We start from the raw sequence: 17914 nt of genomic DNA on the forward strand, positions 1-17914 counted from the left end.
AAGATATAGTTTCTGGGAAGAGGCTATGAGTTTTCCAGGATTTTTTCAATATTTTCAATGTATTTTCATAATATTACAGATGATGCAATACATTTTCTTCTTCACATGTATCCCTTTGGTTCCATTCTTTCTGTAGAGCGGACTCACATCCTTACACCTTGCAGCCCAGGAAGATAAAGTGAATGTTGCTGATATTCTCACCAAGCATGGAGCTGATCAGGATGCACATACAAAGGTAAAGCAAATCGTTCTCAATATTGTGACGGGTTCGGGATGGGATGATTCCCAGTAGCCCCCATTCGGGTCACCGCATGTCCAGGGTCTTCCCTCCTCAAGAGTCTGTTCTGAAATGTAAACTAATCATAACCCTCTCCTATGCACAAATCTATGATGGCTCCCCATTTTTTGCTGGAATCAAGTCCAGTGGATAGCATGGCGTCAGGACCCTTTGAAGAAAGACTCCAATTTTTGTAACCATAAGTCTATTCTCTCTCTTACTGCTTTAGCTAGTTCACATGAGTTGCTGTGTTTCTCCTTGTCTTGTCTCCATGCCCTTGGTCTGGAAATGGATTTTCCGTCTCTAAGCCATAAAATTCTTACCCATTCTTTAAGCCTGCTGTAGCTACATATTTCCTGCATCTCCTATCAGAGTCATTCTGTGTTTGCTGTTTTCAGATATTATTTGTGCCTCTCTCTTAGTTCTTTGCAGATTAAGTCACCCACATCTGATCTCTCTCGCTGATATGAAGTTCCTTGTGGTCAGGGGTACATGTATAATCTGCTAAATAATATCTTTAGTCAAATTGAATCCTACAATAACTGATACTCTACCCAGTCCTTCTCCTCTGGGATGTTAACCACTAAAGTAGTAAAGTTTCTACTTTTTCTATTTTTAACTTTTTATTATTATTTACAGCTTGGCTACACACCTTTAATTGTGGCCTGTCACTATGGAAATGTGAAAATGGTGAACTTTCTTCTGAAGCAGGGAGCAAATGTTAACGCAAAAACCAAGGTAAAGTACTTGTGGTCATTTTCAATTACTATAAGCAAAAAGGTTCAGCCATCTGGATGCTTCACTAGTTTACCAAAGCTACAAGTGTATTTTTTCTTCCTTTTTAGTTCTTCTAAAGTGATTTTGAAGAGGTGATGTAGTTTTGTAATTATTTGAGAATTTTCATTCTGATAACCTTTGACAGCCATGCAGGTTAGCTTCAGAGCTATTTCTATTATAAAGTTAAAGTAGCTGACATCAATTTAACAACTTACTGCAGGATACAATAGATGCCTGCTAGAACATCTTGATGTTCTGGCAGATTTCCTTTACATTGTTTGAGGACCTTGGCCCCCCTCCCCTGACCTCTTATCCTCTCATGCAGAAATACAGACAGGCAGCCTAGACTGCATGCCTTTCATTTTTAATGAACTCTGTCACATTCAGAACATCACGTGGACATGCTCAGTGAGGCAATAATGTATAAGGCCTGGGCTGGAAGTTCTCAAGGATAATGCAGAGCTGACTTGATCCCAATAGTTTCCCCAGTGGCATTCAAAAGGTCCTATTCAGCAAAGCAAGCTTGGAACATAACACCTCACTTCAGTGCCCTCAATTTGGTTCAAGGTGAAGAGAAGTTCATACTATAACTGTGGCCATTATGCATAATATAACTTGCAGCTCCAAGTTCTTTGATCCAAAGAAATATTTATTTGCACATTTATTTAAGTTCATATATCAGAAATTTATTTTTCTTTTTGTTTTGAGACAGGGTCTTACTCTGTTGCCCAGGCTGGAATGCAATGGCACGATCAGAGCTCACTGCAACCTAGAACCTGGGCTCAAGTGATTCTCTTGCCTCAGTACTGACTAGGACTACAGGTGCGTGACACTATGCCCAGCTAATTTTTAAAAGTTTCTGTAGAGATGAGGTTTCACTATGTTGCCTAGGCTGGTGTCGAACTCCTGGGCTCAAGCGAAATTCTCCCACCTTGGCCAACCAAAGTGCTGGGATTACAAGTGTGAGCCACCAAGCCTGACCCAGAAATTTCTAATTGTAGCAATTTGAATGAGCTCAAGTAAATGAGTGTGAGAACATTCAGGACTTTTCAAAGCCATCAATTCAAGATTCTACAAATTAAAAATATACAGAAGTTTTATAAGTCAGTCTTTATATTAGAAGCAGAAACAAAATCATTTCTATACATAAGCATGTTTATAGCTAATTTAAAATTAACTGATTTTTAAACTGTAAATAATACTATTAACATTTAAGATTTAAACCTACAACCTAACTCTAGCAAGAATAGCTGCTGCCTAGTTTCTGGCCAGTTCTTAAGTTCTCATGAAATTGTACTTTGAGACTTATTTAAAACCTCTAATATGAGTTCTCAGGCATTAGCTCCTAAAGCATTTTCTGCTGAGCCAGCTCGCATATAAGCACTCCAGGAAAGGCATTTTTGTTGGAATCCAAGTATTCTCTTGAAATGAACAAATGCAACAGTATAGCGAGATGTTGGCAGGGCTTGAAAATGCTTATTATATTTTTAAATGTTTCATTGTTTAAATGGTTATAATATTTCGAAGGCAACACTATATTGTCTAGAGAATATCAATGGTCTCCCTGGAGTTTGACCTGCATTGAATGAAGATTTGATTGAAAGAAAAATCTCATTTTATCATTTCATTTTTTTTTGTTTTGTTTTTTAAGTGAACTGAGTTGCTTGCACTGTTACATTTAGAACCACGTATCTTCAGGGAAATAGATACAAACCTCAAAAGACAATCTTTTAATAAACTCTTCAGATTTTTTTTCACATGAAAATGGCATCTTTGGGAAAGGAATTAGGTTTTCTTCCTCATATCTTATGTGTAGCTGTAGTTACTAAAAATGGATTCATTGCTTTAAAAATGTAAACATATATATTAACTTTACTCTGTAAACTCTCATGATGTGGTATGAAAGATTTGGCAGAATGAACTTGTTTTATAAGACTATTCATTGCTTAAAATTAGAATGAAACCCTGTTACAGCAGCTTGGGACAAACCAGACCTGGTTAATCATATATTTAATTTGTGAAGAGGGTTTAGAACAGCACATGAAAATAAAGACACTGAAGATTATAGAGCTCTTCGATGAGGAAAAAAAAGAAAAAAAACACACACACCACAGTGTTTGCTAAAACTTTCAAAGCTAGAAAAGAAAACATATTCAAGAGCAACTTATCTGTTCCTTCATCAGACTTGAAATCTTGGCCATTTTCATTTTTCAAATGAGAAAACCGGAGCTTAGAGAGGATTAAGGGTCTGCAAATAATTGGTAGCACTGGGTCTAGAGCTCCTGGCCAGATGGGCCTATGACAGTGGATTAAGAATCAACCAAATGTTTATGTAAACACTTGAATTGCTCCAGACTTCCCTGGCAAATATCCTCACTGGAGATTTCAGGTAAAGGTTAGATTAAATCAGGGCTGGGGAACATTTTTGTGGCCACAATGTCCACTGATCTATTGACAGCAAGAATGTTGCTTTGGCATTATTAATTTACATATATTTATAGAGATTTACATTTATTTATATATTATAGTGATATATTATTTTATTAATTTACATGCTAAGTTATTTAGCACATAGTGTGTGAATAGTAAATGCTGTTGAATGAATTAACTTGGCTGATACTAAAGAGATGAACTAAATTCAGTGGATTTAATGGATGTAAACACAATGAAAAGGAAGAATTTTTACGAAAAGAAGTGTCACCTGGTGTATTCTCCTTAAACGTCCGTGGATTATTTGATTTGACAGCAGAGTCCCTGTAATAGCCAAAGGCTTCTTGGAGTCCCTGTAATTGATTTATATTTTCAGGTTTCCTGGGGTCATCCCATTGTAGGGATTTATAAGGAGATGTAAGACTTCCAACATGACAGAGCTGAGGATGTGCCACACTTAGAGACACTGAGGTAGACCCTGATACATATGGGCATGTTCCTATGGGCAGACAGAGTGCAGTGAATTTATGGAAGAAATCATGTAGCACCCACATATATAGTAGACAGGACAAGCAAGTATGTATGTTGCTCACAGGGCAGCAGTGACATTGGATGAAAGGGATACGTACACTTAAAAGCTTAGAGTATGAAAGCGCCACTCAGAACTTAGAGCCCAGGACAACATTTGGGTCTGAAACATATAGATAACATTTTATGAGAAGTGAAGCAGGTGGATTTTAATAAATAATAGCCATTGTCTGGTAGCCATTGGCTGTCATGGTCTTCTGCACAGGATCTGAACCTCGCCCGATTGTGGGGAAATTACTTAACTTTCTTATTTTCAGTTTCATCATGTCTGAAATGGGGAGAAAAGCTGTTCTTGGAAAGGAATGTAGGTTTTAGATTTACTTTCAATGATTTAGAATCCCTAAAGCTAAGCCAAAGGTTAATAATTGGGAGAGTCATGATGAACAAGCAGTGGTTTATATGACCTTCTGCAGCCTTCAGTTAAAAACAATTTTACTCTTGTTTCCCAGGGAAGAAATCACAGGGATAATGCTCTTTCTTATTTTTAATCTCTCCTCTCAGCTCAGATGTGAGCAGAAGTCGACTGCACCCACCCCCTTCACCTTCTTAAGGGAGCCCTCCTTTTTAATGCTAACTGGTTAAAATGTATTAATAATGATCATTTGGAGTCTGTTAAGCTTGTTTCATCAGCTGGTCTCTTCTCTTTGCTTAGCAGACCATAAGGTGTGAGGGAGTGTTTGCTGCTGAGAAATGGGTTGCTGATAATCTTGGGCTCCAAATAAAGCATCCGTGATGGTTTTGTTGTAAATAAGACTATTCAAAATGAAGGCTAACCTAATTTTCCTCTCCCTCTGCAAATCGGGTGCTGGGCCCGCCACCACTGTCCTCCACAGAACGGCTACACGCCTTTGCACCAGGCCGCGCAGCAGGGTCACACGCACATCATCAACGTCCTGCTCCAGCATGGGGCCAAGCCCAACGCCACCACCGCGGTAAGGCAGACGCCACTGCCCCTCACCACGCTTTCTTCTTTTTCCTCTCTTGACCTGGTGGCTTCGTGTCTGAGCTGAGTGAGGTCAGATTCCTCCTCTTTAAATAAGCCCCCTGGACTCTGGAAAGCCCCAGATTTTTGGGCAGACTTTCCAGAAGTCAGTGTGACTTCCCCAGAAGTGCTTGCCCTGGGAGGAAAAGCAGTCAGCCTGACTCTTTGGCTCTCTCTGGAGAGGGGGGCCCTCCGCTTGGGCTGCTGGAACGTGCTCTGCTTACAGCTGGTTCTCAGATGTGAGCACGAATTGACCCCCCTCGCCTTCTTAAGGGAGCACAGTAAGGGAGCTGCTGGCTTAAACAAAGCTCATTGGGTTGCGGAGCCATTGAAATGTAAACTAAGCAGTGCAATTAAACGAACTGGGATCCCGAGTGGCCTGGGTTGGATGCAGCCTGAATTGCTTGCTTGTGTTATTTTGCTGCACAGTGAGTTTCTGCACAGCTGTAGCTAAATATGTTACCGTGTTCCCTACGGTAACATCTTACCTGCAGCAGATGGCCTGGCCTCTGATGAGGGATGAGTGTACCTGGTACTTGCTAACAGGTTTTGGAGGCGTCGTGAGGCACTTTCTTAAGCGCAATACAATATTTGTAGAAGATATTTGACAACCTTAGGGTTAAAGCGTCAAGTGCTTCTTATTAAAAAGAGCAAGCAGATGCAAGCTTGTTGTGTTACCATGGTGACCTGGGCTATAGTCTGAAGAAGTTACAAAGACAGATTTAGACGTAATGGTAAAAACTAGTGATTTTCCTAAGCTGTGCCTTGTTTTGGAAGGAAATGCTGGCTCATGCAGAGCAGCGGGTGAGCTCATTGGCTCACATCGCAGTCCTCTCTCTTATTTCTCACTCTCTTTCTTTCACTCTCTCCTCAGAATGGCAACACTGCCTTGGCGATTGCTAAGCGTCTGGGCTACATCTCCGTGGTCGACACCCTGAAGGTTGTGACCGAGGAGGTCACCACCACCACCACAGTGAGTATAAGTGACTGATTAGCTTCAGCCCTGTTATCTTTGTTTTCAAACTAAATACACGTACAGTACTTTTTCACTCACAAGATGTTTGGGGCTTTTAGTTTTGAACTTCTTTTTGTTGAATATATTGTAGCACATACATAGGAGTATGCAGAAGTAAATGAATTCACACAAGGAACACAGGGCTTCAGCTTCCTTTACTCAGCATCTATCCCTATAAAATGTGTGAATATAGTTTTATAATATTTAATTCCTTTTTCTGTGACTGGTTTCTTATTTTCTGGCTCCTCTGCCCTTTTCCTTTAGTTGTGTATGACACCTACTGCTGGCAAAGCGGTACCACACTCCACTGCACACTTCTTATCTTAGCCAGGAGGTCAGGCCAGCCTCTGGAAAGACCCTGCTCCTCCCAACACTGTGCTCACGACTGGATCACATGAACTCCCAGTGAGAGCAGTTCATCCTTACTTTGCATCTTATTTCCGATTATTATTTTTTAATTCAAAAAGAGAATTCCTTGTGCTTACTAGCTAAATTGTGCCTGTATAGTAAAAACGTATATTTTTAAATTTTTTATTTTCTCTGTTTTGAATACAACTGCTGACTTTTCATGACACATCAGTGATTATTACTGGCCTCTGCTAGAGAAACTCTAGAAGAGTCAAGACCATGATACTACTGAGTCCTAATGCTCCTGTACCATTCAATGGGAGCAAAGTTTAAAGGACGCCTCTTGAGAGGCGGCTCCTACCTGAAAGTGGAAGTGCTGTTACATTTGCATTTATTCACTCACTCACTTTCTACTTTAAGCATGAATTAAAGAATAGCTCTTTAATTTATCTTTGTAAAGTAGAAAAGTAGAGGAACAGTAAGACATGAGATGCTCTTCAAACACAGTAAGACCACAAATGAATAAATAATTCTGAAGGAGGTTCTAGTAAATGCTCCAAACTAAAAATGCAGATAGAGTTTGAAATGCTTGTTTTTTTGACAGATGTGAGGAAAAAGAAAGGAATTTTGTTCTTCAGGCTGACAGTACGTTCCTGTTGACATACATTGAAGTGATGGAATACAGTTGGTTTAATGTGCAGTTTTAAGCAGAGTGGCCTATGATTTATTAATGAGCTTCAAGACACAAACTGAATTTAGATGGGAGAAAATAGCACTGCTTGTTTTCTGAGGCAGAATCTTAAAACCTTTGGCCAGTGCACCACAATATTTTTAAAGATTTAAAGTATAGCTTTAATAAATTATATAAGAGAAAAACAGGTCTCGTCACTGCCTGGCACCATACTTGTAGGTCACTATATTTAATAGTTTTTTCTTACTTTATGATTTCTTATACCAGGAATATCTTCATATTAAGGGCCTACACATATATGCCACTTCATTTGATATCTTTAAAACAATGTGTACATCACAATACATGAAGCCTCTAGTGACAAAATTGGCCAAGCACACCTGTTCTGCCATTAGAAGTCATGTTTTCTCTCAACTTTATTACCTTTTCCCTGCTCTGGGAATAATGTATGTTTATTTTACCAAGTTATCACTAGATGGCAAGCTTGTATCTCTTGCTATCTTGTACCTACTTTGCTTCCATTCATTTCATTAACTGATTTATTCCTTCATTATTTACTGGGCATAAAATATGTGCTAAGTTCTGTGCTAAGTGCTGAAGAGTTATCAGTGGTGAAAACATTACTCCTTCCCACCAGCAACTTCAGTGTCATGAGAGTAGAGAATGAGAATCAGGCTTGGTAAGAAAATAAATTCATATTTTACACAACAGAACTATGGAACTTATATGTCTGGTTTCAAAGAGATCTTGGGTTTATAGATACTACTCAGGTGAATGACTTCAAAGATCTCTATTTAAAAAGAAGAGCAAATAAACATTCTCTGGTTTGTCTCTAAATACTGTAATTGCTGTCTCTGAATAAGTTCTCAGTGTCCTTGTCAGAAATCAGAGACAAGATCATCTCTCTACCACATCTAGCTCTGGAGAAGACAGGGGGATGAAAATTCCTTTTAGAACCCTCTGTGAGCTTTCTTTTCTGGTAACTATTATTCTTTACATTCTGTAGCTGAGCATTGCTCCATCAAAAGTCACTATACTTAGAATTCAAGTTTCTAGATGAAAAGCCAATAAAAATAGAAAACATAACAGCATTTCTGCTTTCAGTTAGGACACTAAGAAATCATTGTCCACATGAACTCAACAAGTAACTCTGTTATCTAAATGGATAGTTTTAGTGGTTACATGTTTTGATGCTGGTCTCTCTTCACTGTCTGCTGCTCTTTGAATTGGTTTCTCTTATAATTGTGATCTTAATTGTTTTGTGAAATGGAATTTTGGGGTAAGGACTGGAAGAATAGACTTATTCTCATCTATTCTGAGAGTCTTCTTACAATAAACTTCCTCTCTTTGGAAAGAGATTTTCAATCATTCTTTTCCCACATAATATTTTTTCCACATAATGTGTTATTAATGATATTAAAAAACAGTAATATTTAAGTTTTAAAATATGTAAGGCATCGAGGGCAGATCTAAGCTTCAAATTTAGGTTGTTGGGTTTTAAATCCTATGTTCTTAACCTCTCTGATATAACTGACTTTGGTTTTGCGGAAAATAGCTTAATAGGAATTTTGTGAAGAAACTGTTTTCACCTAATTTTCAACAGAAAGAAAACCACTTAAATAGTGCTCTTTATTGATTTTTGTGGAGTTTCACATTCAATATCATTTTCTAAAATCTAGTCACTAAAAATAATTTGAAACTACTGATGATAGTGCAATAGACAACTTAATAGTTAAGTTAAATTTAAAAATGTTAATGTTGTTATCGCTTAAATGGAACAGTTGCATTACACCTGCACAACTGACATATTAATTTAACATGTATTGGATTTGTGTGATGTGCCATATGAGCAACCATGTAGTCCTTTTGATCGAAGAAAGTTTCCTTTCCTATTCTTCCTTTTGAGTTCTTTACCCCAAAGTATGAATAAAGTCATCGTGTAGAGACCAGAGTAACACAGGAGTTTGTAAAGGAAAAACCACTTCTGTAGAAACTTCTGAGGCATTTTGGAATTGTGGTTTGTTTCCTTAACCTTTGCTTTTCTAACTTAACTTTGTGAGATGCAGCAGGGAATATGAGACAGTTTAGCATTCTCCTGGGATTACAATCACTATATGTTTGCCAGAATGGATATCAGAATGCTAGAGACACATTTCTGGCGACAGAAGCCAGCAAGGCCAGTTCACTAATGCAGCTTGGAAGAACTGTGACATATGACTCACCCTTCAACTAATTGATCAACCATCATCAATTATTTCTATTATTTGTATAATCTTAAAGTGATTGTGTTTTATGTTGCATATAATTGGTATGCAGACCATAAGTTACTGAATAAGTTAGTAAAATAAAAATATTATATTATGTTATTACTTGATCGTTAGGGAATATTTAAGTAAACTGCAGAAAATGTGAATATTCTAAGTCCTAAATCTTACCTGATGCCACAGGTCAGTTAACATGAAAATCAGGGGAGGAGGGGATAAAGAGGAGTTGTCTAACGGGTACAAAAATACAGTTAAATAGAAGGAGTAAGATCTAGTGTTAGGCAGCACAACAGGCTAACTAGAGTTAACTAAAATGTGTATTTCAACATAACTAGAGAAGTGGATTTGGAATTTCCCCAGCTCAAAGAAATGACAAATGTTTGAGGTGATGGATATCCCAATTACCCTGATTTGATCATTATACTTACATTTATATCAAAATATCACTTGTACCCCATAAGTATGTACAACTATGTATCCATAAAAATTTAAAAATTTTAAAAATAGTAGCCATAAAAATGACAATACAATAAATACTTGTAAAGTCGTTTGACACCTTTTGAGGCAGAGCCAAAATTGTTCTGCAAATATAGGTCATCGGTTAGAAGTTAAATTGCCATTCTTGCACAAACAGTATCAATACATATTATATTATGTATATATACATGCTATAATGTGTATGTTTATATGATATTTATATGTCCTGTGTACTTTCCTGTTCTTTCTTTTTTTGGAGACAGGATCTCACACTGTTGCCCAGGCTGGAGTGTAGTGGCGCTATCACGGTTCACTGCACCTCAGGTGATCCTCCCACCTCGGCTTCCAGAGTAACAGGGACTACTCGGGAGTAGTAGGTGGGCAGGTGCCTTGGCCTCCCAAAATGGTGGATCATTTGAGACTAGCCTGGACAACATGGCAAAACTCTGTCTCTATAAAACAACACAAAAATTAGCCAGGAGTGGTGGCACTTTAAAAAGCATCTACCCTAGTTATTCTAGAAAAAAAACAGTATTTACATAATATTCAATTTAGTTGTTAAAGTTATATTAATATGTATGATTGGTATAAATATATTTAGAAACAAAAACAAGTTTAGCTTGAACTTTACTGATGGAAGCCATGGATGTGAGCATTAAAAGGTGGTATCATAACCAAGATTACTCAGTATGCTGTAGTGGCTTAGTGATTATGTGATATAAATGCAATTGTTGACCAGGAGGATTGCCTGAGTGAGGGTTGGCTAAGTGAAGATCAGTTAAACACACAGTTTCTTTTGCATAGAACAAATCAGATATTGACTACTATTTGTAAAGCAGAATGTTAAAAACTCCTACTTTATTTTCTACATTTTTCATATCATGATTAACAATATAAATTCATTATTAAATCTCTCTTCTGTCTATTATATACTATTTCTTTTGCCATATTATCTGATTTAATTATATCCCATTAATCTTGTACTTAGTATCCTACTCATTTTAACTTCTAAAGTAGTTTCTAATCTTGACCATAGTATATTGGATTCTGTGGCTGAAAGAGATGTCCATGATAATTTCATTATAGCTCTGTTCTCTATGTACTATTCAGAGGTAGTTGCATAAAACCATGTTTATGTTTAAATAATCAAGTTTTCAAAGGACATTTTGTTTAAAAGGAAAATATGTATTCATTTCTTGTTACATTATACATATGTAGGACTACTTATTTGCCATCCATTCAACAAATATTTACTGATGGCCTTCTAAAGGTCAAATACCTTCTCATGTATAAATGGTATTATATTTACGACACTGTAATTAGAGGCCATTTTTAATATCTATACAGAAAAATATCAGTCACCAATGTGATCAAAGTGTATTACTTTTTCTGTTGCCACATATATTTGCTGATAATTCTGATAGCATTCAGTTACCAAACTGAAGTAGATTATTATTTCCACTCTTACAAATAAGTACAAAGAAAATATAGTCCCATTATCAGCACCTGAAAATAGAAACTGAGATGACCAGGCAATGAAACTTAATGATTTAAAAACTATCTCCAGCAATTGTTTTCAAACAGATAATTATCTCCTTATGAAATGTTTACTATGAAGGACAAATACTCTAAAACATTTCTGCAAAAATTAACTTTCTAATACAGTCTAATGTAGTAGACATCCTTTCACATTTTTAGGTATTCCCAAAAAATTGAATAAAGGCCAGCCTCAGTAGCTCACATCTGTAATACGAGCACTTTGGGAGGCTGAGGTAGGCAGATCACCTGAGGTCAAGAGTTCGAGACCAGCCTGGCCAACATCGTGAAGCCCCATCTCTACTACAAATATAAAAATGAGCCAGGCGTGGTGGTGCACACCTGTAATCCCAGCTACTCGGGAGGCTGAGGCAGGAGAATCGCTTGAACCTGGGGGACGGAGGTTGCAGTGAGTTGAGATCGCGCCATTGCACTCCAGCCTGGGCAACAAGAGTGAAACGACATCTCAAAAAAAAGAAAAAAAAAAATGTTGAATAAGGTATCATAGTAGGGTAGTCTCTATGTTATATTTTAAATGCAAATCATTTTCCTGCAATTTATACACTTTCCCTAATACAGGAAAATGAATCTCAAATTGAGCTACACAATAAACCCACCTAAGGAACCTTTAAAAAATACCCTGGTCCCTATTATAGTGGACCCGATCCCTATGGATTTTGATTTAATTGGTCCATGATGGGACCCAAGCAACAATATTTTTAAAATTTTTTCTAATAATTGTAATATGTAGCTATAGTTGAATACCACTGATCCAGAACATAGACTATAATTTATTGGTGTTAAATTTCTAAATTAAAATTTATAATAAAGTATTAATCAAGTTGTATATTATAATAGTCTTTTTGAGTTTGTTCATTCAACAAATATTTATCAACCACCACTATTCTCCAGATTTTTGGATGGATACTTTTGTTTTTCCTGCAGCATTTAGTTTGCTTTCAGTGAATAAGACACTGAATAAAACTATATAAACATCTCTAGAAATATGCAGGCAAGCTGAATTTACAACCCTTGTCTCCAATGGTGCCTTCATGTGAGTAGCAGGAGACTTTCTTTACTTTCTCCGTTTCTTCCAGTCTTTTAACTAAAATTCCACCCAAAGACAATCCATTTCATCATGATGTGGATTTTAAATTTATTTTTTGCATAATTTGATATTACCAAGTTTTTGATATACTTTGAGAAGCTCCTGCTATGTTTCAGGTGCTGTGGAAACAATCTTCCTCTTAAATGACTCACACTCTCGTGTGGAGGCAGATAAGCAGAGAGGGCACACACAGTACATAGTGTATGACACAGCACACACGATGCTCTAGGAGTACATAGCAGCAGATAAACACAGTTAAACAAAGACATTCACTGGGGAGGATCAGGGAATGTTTCTCCAAGAAAGTCACATCTAACCTGAGCCAAGAGAAGAGGGGAAAGGAGATTTCTGGTAAATGAGAGAATATGTGGAAAAAGTCAGAGGCATGAGAGAACATGACCTGTCAAAATAAAGGCAGCTCAACACGATCGTAGCATGGAATGAGAGATGAGGCCTTGCTACCTCTCCCCCTTTACTAAATCACAGGGCTCTTCTGAGCCAGTTTAGTCAGTTTTCTGAAGAAAAAGAAGAGCCACCAAAAACCTCATGCAGTATCACATTATGATCACTTCCCCTTAACACACAGATATTATATATGTATATAGTCAGAGTTGCTCAGTGAAATTTGATTAACCAGTTGAATTTCTTTATAAATATATTTGAAGTTATCTACTGCTTTTGGAGAGAAAATAATTGATGATAGGTTCATTATAGCCATTTAAACAATTCTCTAATGTCTATGTCAAAGCTTAAACAACTTAGACAACCTATTTTTTGTACTTTGATGGCTTTAGTTGAAGATGTTACTCTTATGTCAAGGGATTCATTTTCTTTTAAAGTTTACATGACAGTGTCAATTGTTGCCCTTAATGTATTTTCACTACAGAAACTGAAGGTTTGAATTTGAGACTCAATAGTCTTTAGGTGATGCTCAAAATCATGAGATTCAGATTTTTATGTTTTTGGGGGGTACATACATCTTTTATTTATCTATTTTAGTTGGCAAATAAAAATTGTACATATTTATGGTATACAATGTGATGTTTTGATACATACATACACACACACACACATTGTGGAATGGCTAAATCAAGCTTATTAACATACCTATTACCTCCACATACATATCCTTTTTTTTGTGATGAGAGCACTTAAAATCTACTCTCAGCAATTTTCAAGTATACAGTACATTGTTATTAACTGTAGTCTCCATGTTTTACAATAAATCTCTTGAATTTATTTCTCCTAACTAAAATTTTGTATCATTTAACCAACATCTCCCAAATGCTCCTCCCACTTCCTTCTCCAACACCTGGTCACCACCAGGTGTCTATTCTCTGCTTCTATGAGTTTTTTAGATTCCACATATAAGTGAGATTATTCAGTATTTGTCTCTATGTCTAACTTACTTCTGTTATTTCGAAAAATCACTGATACATTTCATGTCTAAAATAGTGCCAAGCATGCAATAGACATTCAGAATTTTCCTTGAGTGCATGAATGATTATAAAAGTCCAGAGACTCTTCACTTTTAAGATGCATTTAATACAGAGTTACAATAATAAATTATGCTAGCTAATATTTATGGAGTGCCACCATATGCCAAGCACTATTTTTAGAGCTCTTGCATATATTACATCATTCAATCTTCATAACCATTTTATGAAGTACTTTTCTATCCTTTATTTATAGTTGAGGAAATTGAGGTACAGATAGGTTAGGGGACTTGCTAAGGCCTTATAGGTAATAAGTGATGAAGTTAGAGTTTGAACCCAGGCAGCTAGACTCAGTTCCTCGTCTCCTAACCTTACACTTTACATTAGGAACGAAAGGCAGTGGATTGACAACCTTGGAGTGCTATTGCGTAAGGCAAATAAGCAACAAACCAGAACTGTAACCCAGTGAAATATTAAAGAGATGATTTGATTCTCTGATCCCAGAAAAGATGTGTCATATTTTCTGCCCAAATAGTTTATATCTTTCACATTATTTACAGCTTCTTTTCTAATGGCTTTGCTTTTAATACATTGCATATGTTCATTGCTTCTTTTTAAAGCTTTTCTGGAAACATCACTTAGCTCATTTTAGGGAAGCTTTGAAAACATCAATCTGCCTTCTCAATACAACTAATTATTATTAATGATACAATTGCTAAAGAATTTATTTTTCAAATGAGAACTCAAAATAATGAACTGTCTCTTGTACAACTTCTCTGGCATAAATGATCATTTATCTTCAAAAAGAACAAATGAGTTTTCATGAAAGCAAATTTCCAAAATATACACGTGGGAAAGATGCCGTAGTCAAGGCTTAATGGCTTGCTGCTGCTGTTGAGCGTGGCCTCCTATGTGATGCTTTTCATCTTTTGTTTACTTGAACATTAATGATTTTTGTTTTTCCAGACTATTACAGAAAAACACAAACTAAATGTTCCTGAGACGATGACTGAGGTTCTTGATGTTTCTGATGAAGAGGGTAAGACTTCTATTCAATCTTCTACGACACCTGTCATGTTCTTACACAAGGGCAAGTCACCCTTTTTTTTCAGAGACGAAGCTGGTTATGTGGATGACAGAATCTTAACATTTAAAGTCACTTTTTCACCTTTGTTTCAATACATTTACTTTTGCCGTGGCAGTGGGGGCCAAGGGGCAGTTCTGATTAGTATATTTTTTTCTGGTATTATCTCTTTTTCCTAGCATTATAATTAATGGCTATTAAATAATATGACTGGAAAAGGGGAAAAATTGGAAACTGGCCATGTATTAAAATAGCTATATATTAACACAATTGTTATTAAATATGTTTAAATTATGTTAAAAATCTTTTTTTATTCAAATGCCTTTAAGTAAAGACTTTAAAGTATATTCCATCAAGGAGTGTTCTTCTTCAGCCAAGAGATCTCTGTATTCTGGTTGGTTCATAGGTACAGAATATATTTTAAGCCCAGAGGAAAACAGCCTTAGAGAAGGTTTAAAAATAGTACAGCAGGAAGTAGTACAAATTCAAAAGAAGACTGTATTATTTAAGTCAGAAAATATCCCCCCTATAATTTTAGAGTTGACAAAAAATGATCTCAGGCAATAGCTTCCTAAGTCCCGGGAAGTCTGCTTTCCTAAAAGGAGCAGTGGGGACTGCCTGGAGTGGGTGTGTGACACTGGGCTAGAGGTGGAGATGGGCCAGTAGGGTGTCCGGCTCCCTATCTCTACTTCAACTAGAGTAGCTGATTTTTCTTCATTTTGTATTTTGAATTTCCATGTAATATTCCACTTGGACAAAAAAAAAATTTGCTACTAAAAAATCATGAAAGCAGTACATACAATTTTTTAAAGCATTTTTTATGAGGAGATAGAAAAAAGAAAGAAAAAAACCACGCAACCAAGTTTCAATAGTGCAGCAATTCATCCACTGTACGTGATTGAAAAATTACTGCCATATATGTACATGAAAATGTATGTTTGAAAAATTATTACTATTAAGAATGGCACTAGGTTTAATACTAATCGCTTTTACAGAGAAATATTAAAGATGTTTCTTTAGGTTCTTCAAGATAAAATCATAAGATAAAACTTCACATTGAGATGTCCTTATTTAGAATCAATCTGTCGAATCACCTATTGGTAATAGGTATTGAGTTTTCTCAGCTTTTATAAGAATTTATGACAAGAATGAACAAATGTTGGATCAATGTATTATTTTGAGTAAATTCAAAGGTATTCCCAAAGCCAGCAGTTCCAAAGATTTAGTATAATTTTGTGTTCTATCTTGCCAACTAGTTCTCAGCATTCCTATATGCATATCGTTCCTTTTGTTTTGTGGGATCATCTTTCTTATCTTTACTTGTATGTTAAACAGCTCTTAAACAGTTTGGTGACCACTTTATTGATGGGGAGGCACTTAGTGATTCAGGTACCCTTGGAGGAAATTTTTGGAGTGAAAACTTTTCTTTGCTTGTAATTTTTCTTAACTGGATAGAACAACTTGCTTAAATCTGTGTGCCTAACACTAATCTGTTTCTTTTGAAATAGCATGTGTAATATGAGTGGAATTGTATATGTGTTCATTTGAGTGTGTGGATTTTATTAACTTAGAAGCTTAAAATCATGAATTGTTTGTACTGTTAATGATTTTGCAACTATTATTGAGACCTGCTAACATAATTATAATCTACTGAACATCATATAAATATTTTCCACAACTAGTATCTTTTCTTAGAATATAAATTTAGAGAAAAGTAATTCTTTTGTTAGTCAACACTGAGCTAGCATGAACATGATAATAACTAAGTTAGACCACTTGAAATAAATGCAGTTTATATCACCTTCTGGGTTGATGATATATTTTAGGTGTGATTAAAAATATATTAATAGTTATATGATTTTTAAATGTAGCTAAGAATAGAAATAAAGTAACATTTAAAAATTGTTTAGGGTGAATTTGGCATATAAGGAAAAATGAATAATGTAAGATATTTTGTCTAGTAAAAAGTTTCCAAAGTACACGTGGTACTACTTTAAGCAACTCTATTACATGAAAATTTAAATTTGTAAATCAGATAAATTGAATAGTATTATTTAATTTAAAAATAGCCCTTTATTTACAAAATAATTTCTGGAGAATTCTATTAGTTAATTCATTTAAAATATTTAATATTGAGTTTATAAAAGAAATTTATACAAAATAGCCTCTCGATCTGCCTATTGCATTAAATGAGATGAGTTATAACATTCTGTACTTTCATTATTTAAAATGTTTATATTAAATATTACTGGTGATAAGAATTCTTGGTTTGTGAAGAATATTAGTGAATTACCACGATTATCTTTTGTGGTAAGAGAAGTCCATGTTTAGAAATAGCCAAAACTTAATAGTATTTCTTTCCCAGAAGAAAATTCAAGTTGAATAATTTTCATGTAAAGGATCTGTTTGAGTATTGATAAGTAACTTTTTCATGGAAAGAATTAGTGTGAAGGAAATTGGCTGGTTGACATTGGCAATGCCAACCCTTTAATGTTTTGTGAAGTTAATATGTTTTTATGAAACCTGCTATCATCCACGTGGACAGAATGCAGCCACATGTATTTGAAAATTATTAGCTAATCCCTGTTTTCTCTACAGTCTATTGTTTTATTAGTAGCAATAGTATATCGATACCCAAAAAGAGTATTCAAACTCTTACCATTAAGAATGCCACTATGTTTAATACTAATAGCTTTTAAGGACATTAAAGACATTTCTTTAGGTTCTTCAAGATAAAATCATAAGGTAAGACTTTACATTGAGATATTCTTACACTGAGGTATCCTATCAGGCTAACTTGCTGTATACATATTAAAGTAATCCACAATATCCACTCATGAATCCAATTAACAAATAATGAATGTGATGTTATTGTGTGGAAAGCTCTGTAACTGGTGCCAC

At 35.8% G+C, this 17914-nt stretch overlaps 1 protein-coding gene across 50 annotated transcripts in view; it reads left to right on the top strand.

The window, feature by feature from the left end:
• ANK2 (ankyrin 2) overlaps positions 1–17914 on the top strand; it is a 686172-nt gene that overhangs the window by 589942 nt on the left and 78316 nt on the right. For all 50 annotated transcript variants that reach the window (XM_073017561.1, XM_073017562.1, XM_073017565.1 and 47 more), the window contains 5 exons: positions 137–235; positions 917–1015; positions 4906–5004; positions 5929–6027; positions 14896–14968. In XM_073017561.1, the coding sequence (XP_072873662.1) occupies positions 137–235; positions 917–1015; positions 4906–5004; positions 5929–6027; positions 14896–14968 (469 nt within the window). The remainder of the gene's footprint in view (positions 1–136; positions 236–916; positions 1016–4905; positions 5005–5928; positions 6028–14895; positions 14969–17914) is intronic.

This window comes from Chlorocebus sabaeus, chromosome 7 (assembly GCF_047675955.1).
Source record: "Chlorocebus sabaeus isolate Y175 chromosome 7, mChlSab1.0.hap1, whole genome shotgun sequence".
NCBI lineage: Eukaryota > Metazoa > Chordata > Mammalia > Primates > Cercopithecidae > Chlorocebus > Chlorocebus sabaeus.